General features: G+C 45.1%; 1 protein-coding gene across 1 annotated transcript in view; it reads left to right on the top strand.

Annotated features, from left to right (window-relative positions):
* The window catches only part of EEPD1 (endonuclease/exonuclease/phosphatase family domain containing 1), a 62,667-nt gene extending 46,428 nt beyond the window's left edge, over nt 1-16,239 (top strand). The window contains exons 3-7 of the mRNA XM_040076821.2: nt 3,022-3,132; nt 6,843-6,977; nt 8,126-8,258; nt 15,440-15,634; nt 15,741-16,239. Coding sequence (XP_039932755.1) covers nt 3,022-3,132; nt 6,843-6,977; nt 8,126-8,258; nt 15,440-15,634; nt 15,741-15,940 — 774 coding nt within the window. The 3' untranslated portion in view covers nt 15,941-16,239. The remainder of the gene's footprint in view (nt 1-3,021; nt 3,133-6,842; nt 6,978-8,125; nt 8,259-15,439; nt 15,635-15,740) is intronic.
* Nucleotides 16,240-22,195: the final 5,956 nt, after the last annotated feature.

Raw genomic sequence — 22,195 nt, 5'->3', positions numbered from 1 at the left:
ATCTTTGGATCCTCCCTTCTTGGGCCAATGACGTGTTTCTGATCAGCAAATGAGACAGGGCTTGTCCCAGTTCCTGGGGTTAGTGGCTCTTACTGGTGCCTTGCATGCCAGATAGGGGCAGTCACAGAACTGTACACTTATTTTTGGTTGGAGAAGACCTTTAAGATCATCTAATCCAATGTGTTACCTGACACAAAGAGGTTGACCTCTCAAAAGCAGAGGCTGCTCTTTGTACAGAGTATGCCTTGGAGCCTGGTGCTGCCATGTTCCTGCTCCCTGGCAGCACTGCCTATCCCACAAAAACCAGCACCCAGCTGGAAGAGAGACCACAGGGCATCTGTGTAAATAAGCCCTGGTGCTGTTGGTCTCAGTGTGTGTGTGTCAGCTTTGACTTGGTATGTGTAGGTTATAACCAAGAAGCTGATCGAATTTCAGGAAACTTGCAGCCTCAAAGGCTCTAAAGAAAAACAAAACTAGAACTTTTTTTCCATAGGAGGATTTTTTTGGGGGGGAAAAATAGTTGTTTTGATTGACTGAGATTTTCTTTACCCCTTGAAGAATTGCCTCTCAAAGGGGTTGGCATAGCTCTAACTTAGCTTTGTAAAAGAGGAAAGGCATTTCTTTTCATTCCCAACGTGGACTAGGAGCTTGTCCGTGTATTTTTGCCACATGAGGGAAAACATAATGTTGGTTGACGTTGGGTTTTGTGGGCAGAACAACATGATTTGAAAAATGCCATTCTCACTTCAGCTAAAAAACATGACCTCAGCAAGTATGCTGCCACAGCTTCAAAATATGTGTGCCTGTAAGCCTTGGAAAATGAGTACAGATTGAAATCAGCTGCTGTAGGCCAAGTTCTCCATGGCTGCAGCCATATCTAGAATGGCCTTTTTTTTCTGAACAAACCATGTAATCTTATTTGTTGTCTTTTTGTTTGCATAAAGTCAAATCAAGGCCCTAAAAAAAATCAATTTGAAGGAAACAAGCTATTCAAACTAGTAGACTGCAGATGCTCTTTTTAATAAAGTGATGGTTTCTGTAGGGTTTCTTCAGTCCTGTCTTATACTTTGTGCTGGCTGGACTTTTTAGGCAGCTGCAACCTAGAGATAAGCCTTTTGTCAGGTTAGTTGAAATCCTAATTTCAACGATATGTTTGGTTTTCTGATTTAAGTAGTTAAGTGTTAGAAAACTCATTGACCAAATCCACTCTGTTTGAAGACATCAGGATGGCATCAGGAGTGAGTAATTACTGCTGCCGTGATTTGTTGTGTTAGCTGTGTGATCACCTGGTGATCAGCTGAGAGCAGAGCTGTGTTCCCAGGCTGTGCAAACACCCTGCCTGTCTCTGAGCTCCATAAATCAGCCCAACCCCAGCACTGCCTGAAGGTACACAGTGGGCAACAGTGTGGTATGTTAACGTGGCATCTTGAATTAGAAGCCCCAGCCAATCTCTGCATGTCAGAAAACTGTTTTAAAAGCTGTGCCAAACATTTTTGCTTCAGATGTGCAACCAAAACGACTCTTGGTCTTCTGAGGCAAAGAAGGGTGCCTGGGTTGTGTGTATCTGAGAATCAATGCTTACAGCTTCAACCTGCAGGATGCTGAACTTGCAGACAAGGGAGTCAGTGAAAGATCAGGATTTGATTTCAGTTTCTGAATCAAAAGATAAACATGAAAATAACTATCCCATCATTTTACTGATATCCACGTAGGAAATACTCATACCTGCGTAGCTCTGTAGCTCTTCAGACTGTGTTACGCATGTTCCACTGCAAAGAGTCACTCGGCACATCAAGTTGCTGTTTGCCTTGCAAATCCGTTGTTAAATTGCAGCTTGATCTGGAGGGGTGCTCTGGACCCAAGATTTTGTCTGAGGATCCTTCTTCACTGTGAAGGTCTCTGCATTTCAACCTAGTTTCTCCAGTATCAGAACAAGAGGATGCATGGTGGAAGTCCCTCTGTTGCTCTTTCACAGGGATGACTTTTTCCTAGCTCTTTTCCCCACAGCCAGAACCTCTGCCACAACCAGGGCATCCAGCTTCTGCCTGTCCCTGCCAGCTTCCAGCCAGAGTCTGCCTGGAGCCAACATCAGCCTTCCAAAGGACTCTAGCTCCTGTTGAGCCTGGTCTTGAAACCCCTAACAAAAAGCATTCCATATTGCCCACACCAAGGGTTCAGATCCCAGATATCCCAGGGTGGGGGGGTTTTATTTATTTATTTATTTATTTACTTTTATTTCAGTCTCAAGATGTTACACAGGAAGACTTGGGGGCTCTCCGCAGTATCCACAGTTGTAGTATTTCTGATCTGCTGGGCATTAGGATGCAGCCTCTCCAGCTCTGACCATATGCTTGGACATGTAATGGTGTCCTAGTGCTGTGGCTGTTCAGCAGTGACCAGGAAGACAGTCTTTGAATTAGTCTCTGGGAAGCATGAGGAGGATGGGCTAGAACTGCAAGCGAGGGCGCAGCTGCTTCCTTCGTGTACAGAGGAAATCAAGCACATGTCCCTGGCGTAGAGTCAGAGGAGCCTTAACCCCAAAACTCCAGCTACTGAGCTTGCCTACACCTTTTCTCTCGTGTTGTGCTGCTGGCTGTGTTGTTGGAGTGGGGCCAGCCATGCTATGGGGCCTCCTGCCCCCAGGAGCATTCGGCAGCTGCTTGTGAAGCTCCAGGCAGGGGTGGGATATGGTGCAGCCAGCATCTTCGGAGGCAGCACAGAGGAAACCCCTTTCCAATCGAAGAAGTAGCTCTGGAGGAAAATAAAAGGGTCTGAGGGATAAGTGTTCTTCTTGCAGCATGTGCACTGAGTTATTTTAGTTGTTACTTAGCTCCAAGTCAGGGGTGAGTCAGCCTGGGATGTGGCTCAGACCACCTCCTTTGCAAGCCTTCAGGGAAGGCAGAGAGCACAGCCCGTGCTCCACTGTGCCTATTACCAGTGCTTTACTACCCATTTTATTTTGCAATTTTTTTTTAAACCCCCCAAGCTGATGTTATTTTTTTCCCTTTCCTCTCTCTCCAGTTTTGTATGGAGCTGAACCAGCCGACGCTGCCAAACATCCGCAAGTGGAAGGGCCCTAGAGGATGTTGGAAGGGTGTTGTTTCCGAAAAACCCTCAGGCCAGCTACACAAGGTACATTAATCCCCAAGTCTGAACTTTGGCTTTGCTTCCCCCCCCTCCTCTAACCAAGGACATATTTTGAATATTTAAGGCAACACTTCTGCAAATCCTCTTTGGCAAGGTTTGTATTTCTTTGTTTTTAAGCTGACTGTTCCTATAGCTTTTAATCTGACTGCTTTTAATTTATGTTTTGGAAGAATTGTGGCACACTTGTAAGGAGGAAGAGGTGTATATGTATTTGGTGTGCAGGTATTTGGGGAAGGGGGATAAAAGCAGTACAGATATATAGATGAAAAGCCACACATTTGGATAAAGTAAGAGTCCTGAGTTTTTCTCCTGGCAGGCTGCACTACTTTTGACATTTTTTGTGCAATTCACCTGAGCTTGCTCCCTGGTGCTGCACTGGCTGGCATTTGGAAGGGCTTCCCATTTTCCTAGTTTGTAAACTAAAGAGCCTGCAGAGGAGCCCTGCAGCCTGCCATCCTCACCTGGAAGAGTTTACCTTGTGTGCTCCCCAGAGTCCTTGGCACAAGTGTTTTAAATGCTGTGGACTCCATTTGAAATCTGCACTGTGCTGCACTGTACTTTTCCCTGTGGTATCTTCTGCTCTGGCTATATATATATATGTGTGTGTGTGTGTGTGTGTGTGTGTGTGTGTGTGTATATGTACTGCAGGGAGATACTGCTTTATTAAGGTGGTGACAGCTACACCTGCCTACCTTGACAATATTTAAGGTGTAGCTGCACTGGGCTGGACATCACTAACAGTGCCCAAAGCAGTTTCTCCCAAGGGAAATTTCTCTTTTTCACACTTAAGGCTGCTAATGTGTTTTCAGAGCAATGTCCTCCTCGAGCTTGAGCCTGTTGTTGCTGAACAGGGTGATTCTCATGGTGCAGTTTTTGCAGTGTGGATGTTGTTGTGGGTTGAAGCAGGATCTGAGACCTGTCACATAACAAGTAGTGCATGTCAGCACATGGGGCAGTCTTCAACAATCTATTGAATCCAGAATGATCTATTCTGAGCATTCTTGTTATTAAATATGTGGCTGCAGATGTGTCCTATAGCCATGCTGCTTAGAATCCACATTTCTTTATTTTGGCTTTTCCAAATCATGTTACATCACTGTTCATGGGGTTTGGACTGATGTTTTGGGAGGTGCACCTCCTTTTATTGCCCCTCTGAGAAAAAAAACAAAAACAAGAATGAGAGAAAAATAAACCCAAACAAACCAAAAACCACCACCTGAGCAGCACAAGGATTGTGCTCTAGCTAGACAGACACACAGGGTCAAGAAGGGTCTGGAAAGATACAGAGTGTCTGAATGTGAAATGTGAATGTGAAAGTTTAATATCATTCACAATTGTGGTGCACAGTGCAAATGCCCTTCAGGACATTTTTCTTCCTGGCTTGGAGTTTTCCTTTAGGATCTCTTATTAGGCCAGATCATTAAAACACTGAATATAAATAGTTATGCAAAGTTGTCAAAGTTGTTCTCTCCACTTTTTCCTTTTTTTTAACAAGAATTATTAATAAATGTCTCAGAATTTCTATGTTAAATTCAGAGCCTTTAGTCAGATCTTTCTTGAGCTGTACTTCCAAAGATAACAATGGCAGCTTTGACTACAGGCTGAGTAAATAAAAATAATCATCCACCTCATTTTATAGAGGTATAAGGATGAGTGGTTTCCAAAATTATGGGAGAAATGTGCAGCCAAACTAAGAACAGAAATTTTACATACTTGATTCTTGCTTTTAGCTGCTTTAACGGGGATCTGGCTGAGCTGAAGAACCCTCCACTAAGCCAAAAAGTCTCTTCTGTTCCCGGGGCTAGTTAGTGAGTCTGTCAGATTCGAGCAGGGTGTAAACAAATGCGGTGAGGTAACACAGTGTAACTCCAAGAACATGACATCTTTGGCACAAGCTGATTTTGGGATGCTCTGTAGGGCTCAATAACACAAAACGGTGGATGGTGCTTTCGGCTCATGCTTCCATACATTCTGAGCATTTCAACCAGGCAATTACTTTAGACTGTCATGTTGATACCAAGTCTGGAGCCTGGATATAACCAACAGCTGTTGACAGCAGTTTTATTCTTCCACGTCTTTTCCTGCAGCAGTTTTTAGACCTTAGGCTTCTTACTGGTGGAATAATTTTGTCAATGTTGTAAAAGTGTGTTATCAAAGGTGCTATCAAAGAATTTTAAGCAACCTTAATCCTTTCAGGGCACCTGGGAAGTTAGTGGAGCAGTTAACACTTTTTTATTGCAGCTGAAATGGAGAAGGTTCTTCCTTGAGGTGGATTTAACTGTTATTTGCTAAGGGGAATAGGTTTGAATGATGCCAAGGAAAGTGGTGTCTGGGTGACGGGAGAAGAGGGTGACAGTCTTTGAATTAGATACTGCTGCTGGTGAGACAGTGTAGAGAGTTTTCTGAAAATGCCCATTCCATGTCATGAAGTAATCAAAAAAAGCCCATTTAGGATCATAGAAGCAGAGCTGAAAGCAGCGAAGAGCTGAGCATGAAACATTCAGGCTGGAAGAGAGACAGAGAAATTGACAGGGCTGAGAGGTCTAGACCAGGTTTCACACCAAGAGACTGAAAGTGCCCAGTTATTTTTAGCTTGCAGGTGAAAAAAGTCTGTGAGATGGTGTTGAGCCTGGGGGAAGGAGCAACTGTGGACAGCATCATCTACTGCAAGGCCTAGCAGTCACCCAGTGAGACCTCAAGGCACCAAACTCATGGTTAAACAATTAATCATGTGGGTAATGAGCTACCTCATTACTGACTGTGGGCCTGATATTTCTGGGTCTGAGAGATTTTAGCCTGCTAGCAGCTGCTACCTTTTTCCCATGGGAAAAGTTCTCAAGAAAGCTTCTTCTCAAAACAATCTTGGCAAAACAACTATCTTTTCTCAAAACAATCCTTCTCCAGGTGGTGTTTTGCTGTTTCTCTAGTTTCACCAATGGGATTAGAGAGGTGTTGTTCCTAGTCACCAATCATGTTAAGTCTGTATCGGAACACCTTATAAAAGGTGGTAAGAATTAGACAATAAAGCTTTTCTATACTCTTTGCCTTCTGAAATATTTGAAGTCTCTTGTCTTTCTTTCATGTCCTACAATGACAACTGATCACGTTCAGAGGTATCCAATGCCTTGTCTGGAATAGGAGGAGATCAGGACCACATCAGCCCAAACACACACACGAGAGGCAGCGTCCTTCGCTGCTGCAGTGGTCCTGAACATGCTCTGCCTGTATAAGATACAACAGATTATTAAATCCTTGGCTTTACTGGAGCAGTGCTGCAATTAACTGGGTGTCTAGCAGCCACTGTGCAGGTGTGAGGGGCTGTTGAGTAGCGTGATGTGTGTTTCAGCTTGGCACGCTCACTCCTCAGTGAAGTCAGTGGAGCTTCCCAGGAAGCATTCCTCCCACGTCTGGTGGGAGTTTTGGCAGGGGTGAGATGAAGAAGCCTTTCCACTTGACCTCTGTACCTTCCACTGGTAGCCCAGGAAGCTGTTTCTCCTTTATGCTTGGGCACAGTCAATTGGGCTTCCCGCCCTCAGCAGGCACCATGACTAGATATATAGATATAGATATAGATATAGATATAGATATAGATATAGATATAGATATAGATATAGATAGATATGGGGCTACATTTGGGCAGAATGTTTTGTTTTTACCATCTTGGACCAACATGTCTTTTTCTTTTTTAATTCCAGGGAGTTGAATATTCTGGCTTCCTCTGGGATACAACAGCTGGCATTGAGCTGAAAGATGCCTCATCTCAGGAGACTGCACAGACTAATGGCAACGGGAGGCACTCATATCCTCATCCGTATCTTGCACATTTCAAGGTAACTGCCACAGTGCCAGTCCAGCCTTGCAGAATTTTTACTAAAAAGAGTTTGGCAAAGATGAAAAGAGACACAGCCTTCTCACAGATAAAAATTTGCATGAGCCTCTGACCCTTCTCATCACAGTCCCATAGCTTGATTATGGATAGGTGCTTAATGCACCTTAATACAAGTGGTAGCTCATTACAGTCAGTCCTTTCCCTTGCTCCTGTGGCAGCAAACCCTGCTGCAAGGGAGTATTTGAGAACCTGAGGGTTGGTGGATCCTCAATAGCAGCCAGGCCACCAGGCTGGGGTTCTTGTCAGTGCCAAAGAGGGATGAGTGCAGGGAGTATGGAGATGGATTATATATACGAGTGTGTATATAAGGCACAATGCTCCAGTGAGACTTGGGCTGGCCTATCTTATGTTGCTGTCACACTTCAGAGATTCCATTTTAAAGCTTTTTCTCTAGGGCCAAACCTTTCTGAAAGAGCATCATCACTTTTGGAACCACATTCTTGGGTATATGCTGGAGCAAACATATGAGCAGAGAGAGCCCATCTCCACAAAGGCTGTAATGAAAGGGTCCTGTTTAGGGAACTTGACATCTCTGGTAATGCTTTGATTGAGAAGCAATAATTGAATAATTATTAATAAATAAGGTATTAGTAATTAACTGATTACACAAATAGGTCCAAGTGAACAGGAGATTGCAGGGAGCCAACAGCTCCTTTCAAGGTACATTAAGTTTCTTAGTTAGTCTCCATGACAAGCTGGGGCTAATCACAAGACAGTAGTAATTAGCCCTTGTAACAACCATGACATTATTTGTAGCTTATTAACAACTCGTTTTGCATAAACTGATTTTCATAAGCAGCTGACTTCTTTCTGCAACTCTGGTGAAAGGAAGCTGTTTGCTAATGCAAACCAGTTTCCCCAGAACTGAGAGGGTATGAGGTTATTGCAAACAAAGCTGCAAAATGCAAATGCCTCCCTCCTCTTCCTCCCCACACTGAGACATGCCAAGACACACCGCATTTACAGCAGCGCGAGTCATACTGTCCCAGATCTACAACTGAAAGTACTGGGAACTGGCGTGTAGTTTTGTGTTGTGACCTTCCATTCCACACATGCACAGCACTGATTTCTCCTCCTTGCCCCCCCCAGGTTGGAATAAATGACCTGACCGTGGTTAACCTTCACCTGGCCTTGCCACCCTCCGCAGGAGAGAACACCGGGAAGAACCACGACAGCCACAAGCTGGCAGCCTGTGCGCAGAGTTTGCAGGAGACTCTGAAAGGTAAGGCAGGAGTTCTCCTGCCAGCTGTCACGTGCACGCTATCTAATTCAAAGGAATTTTTAAAAGATTAAGTTTTGTCTCAGCAAGCATTTCAGAAATTGTCTTTACCCATATTTGTGTGATGCATGGTGTGACAAACGTGCTCTTCCCTTGCTCATTGTCTTACAGTCTTTCCTAAATGACACAAACAGCACAGGAGACCCTACTGGCTTTGATACCATTTTTTTCAAATCAAGTTCCTTCTGTTTTTATGCTAATGTAACAGCAAGTTCTGCCAAAGGAAAGAAAATTCACTGGAGTTGAGACCCTATTTTAAGTGCTTTGTGGAAATGACACCTACCTGATATCAGAGCAAAGCTTAATTATTTTTTCTTCCAAGAGAATTAGGTTCTATATATTTAATTTTCGGATAATTGGAAGCTCTTTGGAAAACCCAATGCAAATTCACAGATGGCTGCTAATGAGAAAAGAGACCAAATCCTGCTTTGGTACCTGGATGTAATATGTAAAATAATTTTGTTGATTTCAAATAAGTTGCTCTGGCTTTACATCAGGATGAAGTGACACCAGAATTTAGACCTGAACTTGAGCAATGAAATAGGCAGCTGGATTTCTTTGTTTAATTTATGTGAATTTGCTTTTTACTTTGAAGCTTGCAAATTATGTTTAATTTCCTGCAAAGCACAACAAAGCAGTTTAAATTCTAAATGTTCCTGATCTTGTTATAGGAACAGAAAAAGTCTAGCCTCTTGTTTACTGCTTAAGAAAGATGTGTTGCAAGGTTGTTCACATGATGATCTTCAACTTGGCCCAGCTCAGCAAGGTTGGTCACTTGGAAGCGTTAATATCCCTCTTGTATAACTCAAGAGGTATTTACAGTTTTTCTGTGTGTTCTATTGTTCCTTTTGACCTGCAGAAGCCAGTCAGAGCTATTTTAAGTGCTACTGATTTAAGTATTTGTCCACGTACTTTAAAATTGGAAAGGATGACGGTAAACAAAGGGATCATTTGTTTAATCCCCAAAGGCTGAACTGAAACATGGGATAAATGTGTAACTCTTCTGAAGTCAATTGAGCTGCACTTCCACTGCATCTAAATTTAGACTGTTGGTGTTCTCTTTATTTCATGTTTTAATTTTCATATGGTAGGCACGTTACTGGAGCATGCTTGTTCTTGGCTTAGTCTTTCACAAAAGAAAAAATTCAGATTCCTCCAAACTTGTGGGATGCAAGAGTGGTCTCCTAAGGAAATAGTAGTGCACACATGTGACTTTGAATTACCCTGCCAAAATGAATTTCATGCTTAAATTTACCACCATGCTTCAATTTCTTCCAAATTAGCCCACAAAATAGGGACCGTATGAACTGATTTGTCTGTGGGTACTGCAGTAAATTTGAGTTTCTCTTCCCACTTTGCTAACAGGTGCCTGTTCTATTATCTTTTATTCTTACTAAGAGGCAGGTGGGCATTTGAGGAACATTGTTTACTATCCACAGCTTCCCTTAATGCAGGGCATAGTATCCCCATGTTTCTCCCATTAGACTGGGGGGTCCTGGTTCCTTTTTCCCCTCTCTTTTTTTCCTTTCATCAGTACTGGAGAGATGCAGTGGCTGTTGGCTGCTCATTGCTAACTTTGCAGCAGTTATTCTGTCTTCTCTCAAGAACTCCACCAGTTTGTCTTCAGTGTGGTGACCATGGGCAGCACACAGATGTTATTCTGGATGTCCTGGTGGTGGCTGGACCCAGGACCAGGGTGCTAGCTGGATTGAGAGAATCCTGAGAGGAAGAACTTGGAAGTGCTGGTGGATGAGAAGCTGGACATGACCCAGCCATGTGAACTTGCAGCCCAGAAAGCCAGCCTCATCCTGGGCTGCATCCAAGGCAGCGTGGCCAGCAGGGTGAAGGAGGTGATTCTGTCTCTCTAATCTGCTCCCATGTGACCCTGCCTGCAGTGCTGCATCCAGCTCTGGGGTCCACAACATAGGAAGGGCATGGACCTGTTGGAGCAAGTCCACAGAAGGGCTGTGAAGATGCTCAGAGGGCTAGAACGCCTCTCTTGTGAAGAGAGGCTGGGGTATCTGGGGTTGTGCAGTCTGGAGAAGAGAAGACTTAAGGGAATATCTTACAGCAGTCTTCCAGTACCTGAAAGGGGCCTACAAGGGAGCTGAAGAAGGACTTTTTATGAGGACATGCAGTGATGGAACAAGGGGGAATGGCCTTAAACTGAAAGAGGGCAGGTTTAGATTAGATAGTAGGAAGAAATTCTTTATTGTGAGGGTGGTGAAGCACTGGTACAAGTTGCCCGGAGCAGCTGTGGATGCTCCTTCTTTGCAATATTCAAGGCCAAGTTGGATGGGGCTTTGAGTGACCTGGTCTAGTGGGAGGTGTCCCTGAACATGGCAGGGGGTTCAAACTAGATGATCTTTAAAGCCTTCCAACACAAACCATTCTGTGATTCTCTGATATCTTCTCTCATGTGGCTTGGCCATATTTCATGGGTTACCCATGCATCAGGCACTGGGCTTATAAGACTTCTGAGAAGACTTCTTAGCAGCCAATGTAACATCACATCCTTCTCATCATATGTGTGTCACTCTGTCCAGGAAGGATTTGAGCATTTGAGAGTCTGTTTAATTCATGAGGGAAATCATCCAGGGCATGGTAAAATCAGGGAGTGTGTCCTACAGATGTCCCCTTGGCCTGCCATGAAGCAAAGGAGGGTTTCCCAGTCCCTGCAGAGAGGCAGACTTCAACACTGCAGACCTTCTGCAGGCACTGACAGTGCAGTTCCTCAGCTGATTGCTTTGGCACACCAGAGCTCAGCCACTGCAGCAGAGGGCTGAGTTAAGGTTCTGCTTTGCTGTGTTGGCCAAGAGCCACCCGCAGGCACTGCCAAAATTCGCTGGTGCTTTAGTGAATTTGAAGATGCATTTGCAAACAGGCCAGACTTAATCTTTTCACCTGAGGAGTTCTCCATTGACAAGGACGTGATTGCTTTGGGCCCAGAAAGTGTGAATGTGTGTGGGAGCACTGCTGAGAGGTCATGAACAGGACACATGCCTGGCTGCTGTGGGCTTTATGCCACCACGTCCCAACAGATGGAGGCTCTGGGTCCAGTACAGTCTTTGTCAGGGACCTTTGCAGCAGAAGATTGGTTGTTAAGAGAGCTCCTGCTGCTCTGTCTGTTGGAGGAGGAGGAGGAGGACCAGATTGCATTGGCCAAGGAGCCTCTGGCTCCTGAGGAGCAGAATCAAACCCTGCCAGTCTCCTCCAAAAGAGGAAAATCACAGTACCAGTAGCATTGCCTTAATTTTCTGTTTTTCTCTCCATCTGATTGTAACTGTGGGCATCATGACTATAGTTTTTGATCAGTTATCATCCCTCATTATGAGCAAGGGCATGATTTCTTCCAGAAATTTGCTAAGTTTGGCTGAGAGCCATTGGGGCTCATCCATGAGATCCCTGAGAGCTGCAGCTGCTGTGGGCAGCTCTGCTCCCTGCCTCTGCTGAGAGACCCAAGAGTGTCCAGTTAGACAGAGTCATGCACTCGGGAGGATCCAGGCGGGTTTGCTTCCTTCCCTCTCAGAGCTGGATGTCTGTCAGGGTCCTGGGAGGCAGACAAGACAAGAAATGCTGTGCTGGCTGCATGATGTTGTTGTTGCAGGAGCTGGCAGAGGTAGGAGTGGGGCTGAGAGAGAGCCAGGACAAGAGGAAATGAACTTGGTGGTTGCTAGAAAACTGGTTGCTGCTCTTCATTCCTTAGCACAGGGCTGCCTGATGTATTTCCCACTCTTTTGCAGTCTGAGGAGCCCCAGAAGATCCTGCCAGAGGGGAACCAAAAGCATTCCTTCCTCTCTCCAATGGCAAATTGGGTTTCAGCTTCTTTAACATGCTCCAGCCTATTCTGTCTGTCAACTTTATGCTTTGTTATGATTTTATGCTTAGTTATTCTGCATGTAGAAATTTTAATGGGTAAAAAATATAGTGATTCCCTCTGTGGACAGTCAGCTGCAGGCTGACCTCTTAGCTCCTTGGAGCCAAGCAATCATCCAAGTTCTGGGTCTTTAATCCTCTGCTATTTCTAACATCTCCAGAATGGAAAGGTTAAAATTTTCACTTGTAAGTATGATGGGGTTTTTTTCATAGATTTTTCATGTAAGGGAGGTAGTATTGAAGATTTGCTAAAAGAAGCATGAGTAGTTTAGGATAGACTAGAATAGAATTAGTGCATAATCAAGGTACTGCTGTTAAGATCCCAGCCTGTCTGTCATTTTTAAACACCAAGGATGTGTTCCAGAGGTTTCTGTAATGGCCTTTTCCCATACAGGATGGAGATGAAAGCATGGAAGGAGCCAAGTGCTGCCTGGACCATTAAGCACGTGTTAGCCCTGAAGGACCAAAGCTACATTTCAGGCTTCCTGGTCCTGCCAAGCAAGAGACCTTGCAAAGATCTTTATCATGAGATGCTTGCACAACCACCAGCTCACAGCAGGCATGGTTATGCCATTAGACAAGGACTGATTTTTCTTTTGGGTACTAATGCACCTTAAAATAACTCAGGTTCAGATTCAGGTGTTTTTTTTTCCTTCAAAGGCGGGAAGACTGCTGTCATGAATACTTTATAGAATAATATTTAAACTTCATGTTATTTACAATATGATTTGTGACTTATAAAGGGTAGAGAAACCACAAATAATTTCACTAACTATTCATTGCCTCCCTGCATCTTAGCAAGCACCATGTTTTGAAGTATTTGTAAGTCATATGCCCTCAGCCTCACTTGCTCTTGCTCTGTCCCAATTCATCTTTCCTGCGCTGCAAGACAGGAGTGGAATAGATTTTGTTGAGCTTGTGCTCCCTCTCCTGGATAGCAACTTCTACAGCAACAGCAAAAAACGAGGTTTTTACAGAGCGCTGAGTATGGTAGAGAAAGTCCCCATCCCTTCTCACACTTCAACCCCAGGAAAGAAAAAGTTTATAGGCTCTACATAGATCTCTCCTCTAAAGTCAGCTTTCGATTTTTTTTTTTTTTGTTTTTTTTTTTTTTTTTTTTTGTTTTTTTTTTTTTTTGGTGCATTTGTGCCTCCTTCAGCATCCTTCTCCAGTGGCAAGCAGTGACATGGAAGCATCTCTGGTCAGCTGTCACCATTCTTCAGCTGTCTTCTCAGACATTTCTGGCAGTGGTTTGAGATGGGCACAGAGGCGTATGCTCTGTTCTCTTCTCCCAGGGCACAAGTGGGATGTTTGCATCCACATCTGTGGGGCTAGAAGAACACACATTGTGGGCATGAAATTAGGGTCTGGAGTTCCCATCCTCCCTCATTAGAATTGGGAAAAAAATGTAACTGAAATAATCTTCTGTTCCAGGCTGAGCATTATCCCTTCAGTCAGTCAGGCAAAAGAAAGCTGCTGTAGTTAGGGAGTGTCCGTGTGGTTTCTCCACTTACCGTCTGCTATCGGGCTTGCAGACTGCTCCTTCATCCTATTCCTTGGGATTTTTTTTAATGCAGAGGTTAGGATGAGCCCTGCACTTTTGACACTGTGGTCTATACCAGCGTAAGGCTTCATCTTCCTGGGTTCCTCATAAAAGTGTCTTTGACTCAGAAAGAAAATCTATTTTAAAAAATGTCTGCATAAATTAAAGCCAGTAGATGTTTCTTGCAGAAAAAAAAAAAAAAAAAAATACCACACAAAAATATTACAAAGGCACAGATTTCTAAAAACCTCTGAGACTAAAACTGCTTGTCTTTGAGTTCATCACTTACTGGAAGTATCAACGAAAAGTCACCAATACATGGGCTTCAGTAAAGCTCTTGATACTGTCTCTCAGAGTATCCTTCTGGACAAAATGTCTAGCACACAGCTGGATAACCATGTTATATGATGGGTGAGCAACCAGGTCACAGATGAGGCACAAAAAATTACAGGGAACAGGGTGACATCAGCCTGGCATCTGGCCACTAGTGGGGTTCCGCAGGGCTCCATCCTTCGTCCAGTTCTCTTCAACATCTTCAATAATGGACATGGGACTTGAAAGAATACTAAGTTTGAAAGCAACACTAAATTGTGAGGAGCTGTCAGCTCCCTTGAGGGCAGACAGGTCCTGCAGAGAGACCTCAACAAATGAGAGAGATGGAAAATCCCCAGCCATATGAAGTTTAACAAGGGCAAGTTCTGGATTCTGCACCTGGGACGGGGCAACCCTGGTGGTGTGCACAGACTGGGGAATGAGGGGCTGCGGATTAGCACCATGGGAAGGGCTCTGGGGCTCCTGGTCAATGACAAGTTGAGTCAGCAATGACAACATGAGTCAGCAGTGCCCTGGCAGCCAGGAGGGCCAACCCTGTCCTGGGGTCATCAGGGACAGCATCACCAGCTGGGCAAGGGACGGGATTGTCCCGCTCTGCTCTGGGGTAGCCTCACCTTGAGTGCTGGGAGCAGTTTTAGGTGACACAATATATAAAAAAAAAATCTATTAGAGACAGTCCAGACGAGGGCTTTGAGGATGGTGAAGGGCTTTGAGGGGAAGCTGTGTCAGTGGTTGAGGTCACTTTGTTCAGCCTGGAGAAGAGGAGACTGAGGGGTGATCACATTGTGATCTTCAACATCCTCAAGAAGGGAAGAGGAGGGGCAGGCACTGATTTCTTTACTTTTGTCCTCAGTGACAGGACCTGAGGGAATGTCCTGAAGCTGAGTTCAGAGGAGGTTTAGGTTGGGTACTAGGAAGAAGTTCCTCACCCAGAGAGTGGCTGAGGACAGGCTCCACAGAGAAGTGATCACAGCACAAAGCCTGCCTGAGTTCAAGAAGTGTTTGGGCAATGCTCTCAGGCACATGGTGTGACTCATGGGGTGCCTGTGCAGGACCAGGAGTTGGACTCAATGGCCCCTATGAGTCCCTTCCAACTCAGCATTTTCTATGATTCTATGACTCTGTAATAAATGCAATGATATTTAAAATCAAGCATCATATGTATATGGACTGGTTTTATTGTCATGGAAAGAATGGCCATGAGTAAATAGTCAGTGAAAAAGGCTTTAAACAGCATTTCTTTCATGAGTTCAAAGTACAATCACTTTGTTTATTCAGTAATTGTATTTCTCCTCTTTCCATTAATCCTCTTGTACTTGAGTGATGAATGTCCATTCCTCCCATTCTTTTCTATTTTTTTTCTGTTTTCTAGGAGAAAAAGATGTAATAATCCTTGGAGATTTTAACCAGGCCCCAGACAGCAGCGACCACGACATCCTGAGGAAGGAGAAGTTTCACCACCTGGTCCCTTCCAGCACCTTCACCAACATCAGCACAAAGAACCCACAAGGCTCCAAGTCGTTGGATAACATCTGGATCAGCCGGAGCTTGAAAAAGGTTTTCACAGGTAGAGCTGCTTGAGTGAAGTCGTGTAACCTTTACTTAGGTCAGCCTCGCACGCCCGCTTTGGGCACTATCACTTAACGTTTTCCCTGTGATTCTCTTTGATGCAGGCCACTGGGCTGTTGTGCGAGAAGGGCTCACAAACCCATGGATCCCCGACAACTGGTCCTGGGGTGGGGTGGCTTCAGAGCACTGCCCCGTGCTCGCTGAATTTTACCTGGAGAAGGACTGGAACAGGAAGGAGGTGACGCGGAATGGGAACGGGGTGACGGTTGAACGCAACGACTCCCACACTAAGCACGAACGATGACGTGAGCTTGAGGGTGCTTCTTCTGCCACCCAGTGAAGGTTCTGGTCACTCACGACTCCGCGGCAGAGCAGGACTGCCTTCCCCTCCCTCCCCTTCCTGCTCTCCTCCCGGCACCTAGAAAGCAACAGCACTTGATTTTGGTGGTCCTGGCTTTGTGCCCCTCCTGGACAGTTCTGGACGGAGTCTCATGGCAGCAGAACAATCTGCAACTTTTTCTGGGGACACAGTGGACATTTCCGTGCCTGGAGATTTGGACGAGAATTGTACAGAAAATAAAGTGTACTTTTAATACTGGAAAAGCTCTTTGCTAAAATGCAGCTGAGCAGAGTTTTGCTGGGAGGGGGAGGGGAAAGTGATGTTTTTTTTCCTTTGCCTGTTTGTAAATTGAGGTAATAAGAGAGGCCTCAGAAAGACAGACATGGTGGACGTTTCTTGGCAAGTCTCAAATGCCATTCAAATGCCCCAGCCTGGAGAGACACGTTCCCCTGCAGCCCCATGTAGGCACCCCTCATCCTTTCTTTCCCCCTTCCTAATGCTCCTGGCAGGGCCATTTTGCCCCCGAATAACTTCCTGGAGCTTGACTTTGACTTTTTGTTTGGTGCAATGTTCAGTGTTGGGTTTTCTTCCTGCACAGTAGTTCTCAGGATCTGGGAAAGCACCAACTTGTCCCTCTGCATAGCCAGGTCCACTTCCCTGCTGCCCTTTTGCCTTGTTCCCTGTTGGGGATCTCACAGGAACAGCCCTCGTCCTCTGGCCCTGCAGCTGGCATCAGTGAGATGTAGCCATGGGTCTTCATCTAGGAGTTGGTGTTCTGCATCGGGGAGAAACAGGCCATGCACCCTGGAGGTCTATAGATGAGCCCATATTCATGTGATCCTTGCAGGGGCTGGCCCACATCGTGCACTGACCTCCGCCCATTGACTTTTTTAGGAGGTTTCAGTTTCTCCCTCTGGCAGACCGGGCAGTTATGCATCCCTTTCCTGAGCCTTGCTGCTACATAAGGCTGGTTCACTCACCACAACAGGGGGTCCAAATACAGCATATGTCAGGGATGGGGGCTGCTTCCAAGGAGGTTTAGGTTCTGTGCATGTCCTGCGTGGGGGCACTTCAGTCAGCGCCCTGCCACGGCAGCGCCAGGAACGGAGCATTGAATTCACCACCTACATGAGATTTTTCATGCAGCAATTAATAGCCAGTGTCCCAGAAGGGAAACATATCAGGACTTCAGCGACTGCAAAAGAAATAGGCTGAGTGTGGAAGGTGCTGAGCTGCCCACTAACCCAGCGCCTGCTGCTCCATGCTGCAGATGACCACACATTTTGCTGCTGAGAGGAAAAGAAAGTTCTCTGGCATGGCTCACTGCTCTTGACAGCAGTGTCACGCCAAAGGAGGTGTAACTGAGGGTTTTAGAGCAAAACAGTACCATGTTCTTGCAGTATTTTTATTACTTTAACTTTCTGAGATATCACCTCATTTCTAATGACTCAATAATAACTAATTTCTCAACAACTAAATAAATTCCCATGCAAACACATGCAGTTGAACAGCTATTCTGTCTGTATGCAAAACTAAACCCAGAAAAAAGTGGCATAACCTGCGGGTGACTCTCAGACTGAGGGAGATTTCAAGGATGTTTCAGGAGGTTAAGTGAATGACTAAGAACTCAGAGCATCAGACCAAAAAATGTTCTTTTAGTTGCTCAGCATTCCCTGCTGAAAATGGGAGGTGCGGGCACTTATCTCTGATCATTAAAGAAACTAGCAAAAGACCTTGGCTCCAGCTTTCATTCTCAATCCTTGCTGCAGCTTTGTCCTTTTCAATTTTGCTGCCCTCTTTTAATTTGAGCAGCAGCCGATTCCCCAAGAAACTCTCACTGGATAACTGCAAAATATAGGTGAAGAGGCAATAGAGATGCCTTAGTCAAATGAATATTACATGAGGTGAGAGGCAGTAAAATTCCCAGGCACACACTCACTCTCTTGCACCAGCTAGTGTTTCCCTGCTATAAATATGTTTGGAGGCTAAAATTATTTTATAGCTCTAGAAATAAAACTTGGAAAGGCCAGATTCCATTTATTCTTCTGTGGGTGTAAGCACAGAGGTACCAAAGCCTAGAGAAGCACCTGCAGCCCTCTGATCAGGTGATAGGGCTCACAGGTGCTGCAGGGGCCCTTTTGCTTTGGCTCATGAGTTAACAGGGGCTGCCAGTGTGGGAAATGAGCTGAGCTCCTTTCATAACCCATGTGTGACCTGTAGGGAAAGTTAATGAGGCTGGTCTGTAGCCCAGAGATTCCTCAGCTCAGTGGAGAGCTCTGGAAAAGTGATTACTTGGATGAAAAGATGCCTTGGGAAAAGATGGGAGGATGATGAAGGAATTAGATACCTACAGGTGGAATTCTGTCTTGCATGGAGCATCTGTATGAGGTATGTGCCTGGTTACTTCATGTTGGCAATCAGCAGTGCCTCCCTATGGTCTCACAGGTTTTAAAAATCTTGCTCTGTTTTTTCTGACAACCCTGGAGGTGGATGAGGTGGTTTTGAGTCTGATGGATTTTGGAGTTCCCAAGAACATCTCTTCTGCTATAGTTGTTCAGAAGCTGAAGTGGTGTCTGTACTCCTCTTGCCCCTGTGGGAGCAAACCAGAGAAGCAATTTTATTTCAAGATGTTCCTGTGCTGGCCCAGATGGCTGTGGCTTCAGTGCCCAGGCAGTGCCACAGAAGGCAGCAGCTAAGGAGGGGGTACAGAAGCTGTGGGCCATTCTTACAGAAGGGTGGATACACCTTACACATCTTGGGGTCCCCTCAGGAGCTCAAATTTTGCGAGGCAGGGTCCTGCTTCATTAGTAATATTACCAGTTAGGCTACAGACTGATTTGGTGCAGGTTTATTTTTTTGTAAGGCCATTTATCTCACCTGCACACAGTGAAGGCTGGTGAAACTCTTCCCTGCCCACTGCACATGAAGCCTTGGCCAATTCCTTACAACAAAGTTCTGTCTCCTGCTGACACGCGCCAGCCTCAATCCTCCCCTGGCCAGGGGACATGGTGACAGATGATGCACAGCCCGTGGTCCCTGCAATGGCTGTGGTTGGTCAGACCACACAGTGGTGGCTTCTGCAGGAAACTCACTCCTCCTTCTGGCAGGAAAATCCTGGAAGGAGGATTTGAGTTTCTACCTTTCAGCATCTTCTGGAAAAACCTTAAAGCAGCACCCAGCTCACCAAGGCTGAGGGGGCCATGTCTAGCAGTTGGCCTCTTTGCACCTCACAGTGAAAGATTTCAAATTATTCGCAGCCAAATTATTCCCCTTTCCTATTTGCTCTGACCCATTTGCTTCATGGGAAAGCCTCTGCTTTCTCCTGTGGGCTTTTTAAAAGGACTTACTTGGCAAATGTCCATTTGGTCACTTGGCTTTGCAGTGTTGTTGCACTGCAGTGTTGCAAGCCGTCTAAAAAAGGAGGTATGATATAGAAGGGTTTGGAGAATTGCTAAAACCTCTGAGGAGCAAACACAAGGAGGTAACTGTCCTGGAGATAAACTTCCAAGAACCAAGTTGTGGCAGCAGTAGGTTGATAAATCCTGATGCAGCACGCAGGAGTGGAGGCTTGACTGTGCAAGCTAATCAGCCTTGGTCTTGGCGCTCTGAAACCCTAAAGGGACTCAGTGCTCAGTGTCACTAGAAAACGACAGAAAAGGCACAGTCCAGGGGACTTCAAGGTTTTCTTAGACATCTAAATGCTGCCTTCTGCCATCGAGTTGATTTTTGGTTTTAAACCTGGTGTCTTGATGGAGCATACTGGCCGCAGGCAGGAGCCAGATGTGATGGGAAGCAGAGCTCCCGGGTCAGCAGCTGCTGTTAGCTGGGAGCATGTCAGGTCAGAAATTTAAGCACACAGAAATTAGGTGGAAATGTCCCATATTTATGTTATGAGCTTTCCCTTAGCTGCAGGAAGCAAGGCAAAGGCATGCAGGTATTTCCTGGCTGCTGACTTTAACATTTTTGTACAGAGTTTTCCCAGTAGATGGGAAAAGCTTTATAGGAGACTTACAGTCTTTGTTTTTCCTAAGCAAAATGCAAAGTTCCTCCCCATGCAAAGAGTCACACTGACTGTGAATTGGGGCTTTTGTGGGAAACTGCCTGCAGCAGCTTTCTTCCTGCCCAGAAGAGGTGCAGCAGCAGGTTTCTGTGAGCTGGCTGCTCTCAGGGTGACTGGAGGGCCATGCCAGCAGACTGCACAGCTCTCACCGTCACCATTCAGCACTTGTGGGTTGTATCCCACATTCCACAGAGCAGGATAAGACCACAATGGCAGATAGAGCCCTTGTCTGCTTACCTATTTTTTAGGTTTTTAAGCCTTAAGTAATTTTTACTTCCATATCTGTATTTAAAAAGCTCCTTTGTAAAATCAAAGTAGCTAAAAGGATTTACTCTAAAGTACCTACAGGTTAGGTGTACACTTAGGAAATTTGTTGCTGGATGACCCATCCTTCTGGCCATCTCATAACCCGGCACAATGAGACGTCCCCAGCCTGAGGGATGTCCAAATTTCTCTTTATCAGCTGTGTGAAAGGCCTCTTTTAAAAAGGGAAAAAAAATGAAATGTGCACAGACCTGAACAACAACATTGCTCAAATTTTATGTGAAAACACAAGGAGCACCAGGGTCTCAGAGCACCAGATTTTAGGGAGTGACCTGCAGGGAAGCTCTTCCTTTAGACCTCCTTACTCTCTTATCTGTAGACAAGAGGGGCTGCCTTGCAGCTGAGTGGTCACTTTACCTGCCCCAGTTCTTATTGCCTGAAATTCTCAGCAGGCTCCACTCGAAGTTCACTGCCTAGCTGGGCACCTTGGTACCCTTGCACACCCTCCTTTGGGGGAACCGTGATTCCTTCAACTGTACAGCTGTTGTTCGTTTTACTGACCAAGGGTGCTGGGAGCTGGAGGAGTATGGGCTAGAGAGACTGGGAAATGGGAAAGGACAGAGATGAGATAACAGATGGAGGAGTGAATTGCCACTGGAGATGTCCCTACATGGTCCTGTGTGTCTGGTGACATAACTTGCCCATGCCTGGAAAAGCTTCTTGGCTGAAATCTATATAGGAAAATCAAAAATACAGGGGAGGTTAGATTTAAAATACTGCTAGGAGGAGAGGAAGAGGCTGACTTACTGATCACCTGCAGATTTTTGTGGGGTAGGAGTGAGTTTACTTTTTCGTTTCAGAGGCATGACATGGTAGTGAATACATTCCTTAGATGAAAAGGAATGTGAAGAACTACGACTGAAAAAAAAAAAAGAAAAAGCAGTCTGATGGATGAGTGATAGAGACCAGGACAAAAGTCAAACAAGGCAGAAATAAGCCAGCAAGCTGGAGAAAACAGTCTGACAGGTCTATTGCTTGGAATGTGCCACAGGATGGGAACTGAGCCCTAAAGTGTAAATGTGAGACCATCCAAGTGTCATTTTCAGGGCACTGCTGGGACAGGGCATGAACATGAGTTCAGCTCTGCTGTACTGGAGCAGCTGTGCAGTGGAATTGCACAGATCCAGTAAAGAACGTCCCTGCAGGGAGGTGTCCATCCCACTCTAATCCTGGGGGATGGCAGGAATACCATGGCTTTATGCCAGCCCCTCCTGTGCCACCATCTGCATTGCTCCTGCCATCAACTTTTTAAGGAATATTTTTCAGGAATTTTTTCTTTTCAAAACCATGTCTATACAATCTGACTCTGCTCACTCATGAGAGCCTTATCTGTGGACTCTCTACCTCTGCTCTTTCCTTCTTCACGCTGTGGCCTGTGCAGTTCCAACTTCACCCTCAATTTCTTCACTTCCTTCTTGTTTAGAGGTGAAATAATGCTGTACTTCACCCTGCTTGTCCATAGACATCTCAGAAAAAGATGTTTAAAGTGTCTCAGGCATTGTGTGACTGGAGAAGATATAAAATATTTTGGTAGCAGCATAAAAAATTAATTTTGACAACTTTAGTGGGAAGGGTAAGGCTATGCCTTGAAAAGTAATCCTGATGACATCTTTCTGCAGTGGAATCAATGTGAGTGGGTTTAAAATTCAATATCCAGATTTTCACAATTTAATCTATTAAGACTCTGAGAAGTCTGTAGATGTTCAGCAAAGCCAAAATAGGGTCTCTCTTCTGTATCTTAAAGACAGACAAACTCATTTTAAATTGCATACTGAAAAAACCCTAATATAATTTTGTGTTAATATATTATGAAAAGTATTAAGACACTTTTAAAT

The sequence above is a fragment of the Hirundo rustica genome, chromosome 1 (assembly GCF_015227805.2).
Source record: "Hirundo rustica isolate bHirRus1 chromosome 1, bHirRus1.pri.v3, whole genome shotgun sequence".
Lineage (NCBI taxonomy): Eukaryota > Metazoa > Chordata > Aves > Passeriformes > Hirundinidae > Hirundo > Hirundo rustica.
This window is presented reverse-complemented; position numbering and strand designations above follow the sequence as displayed.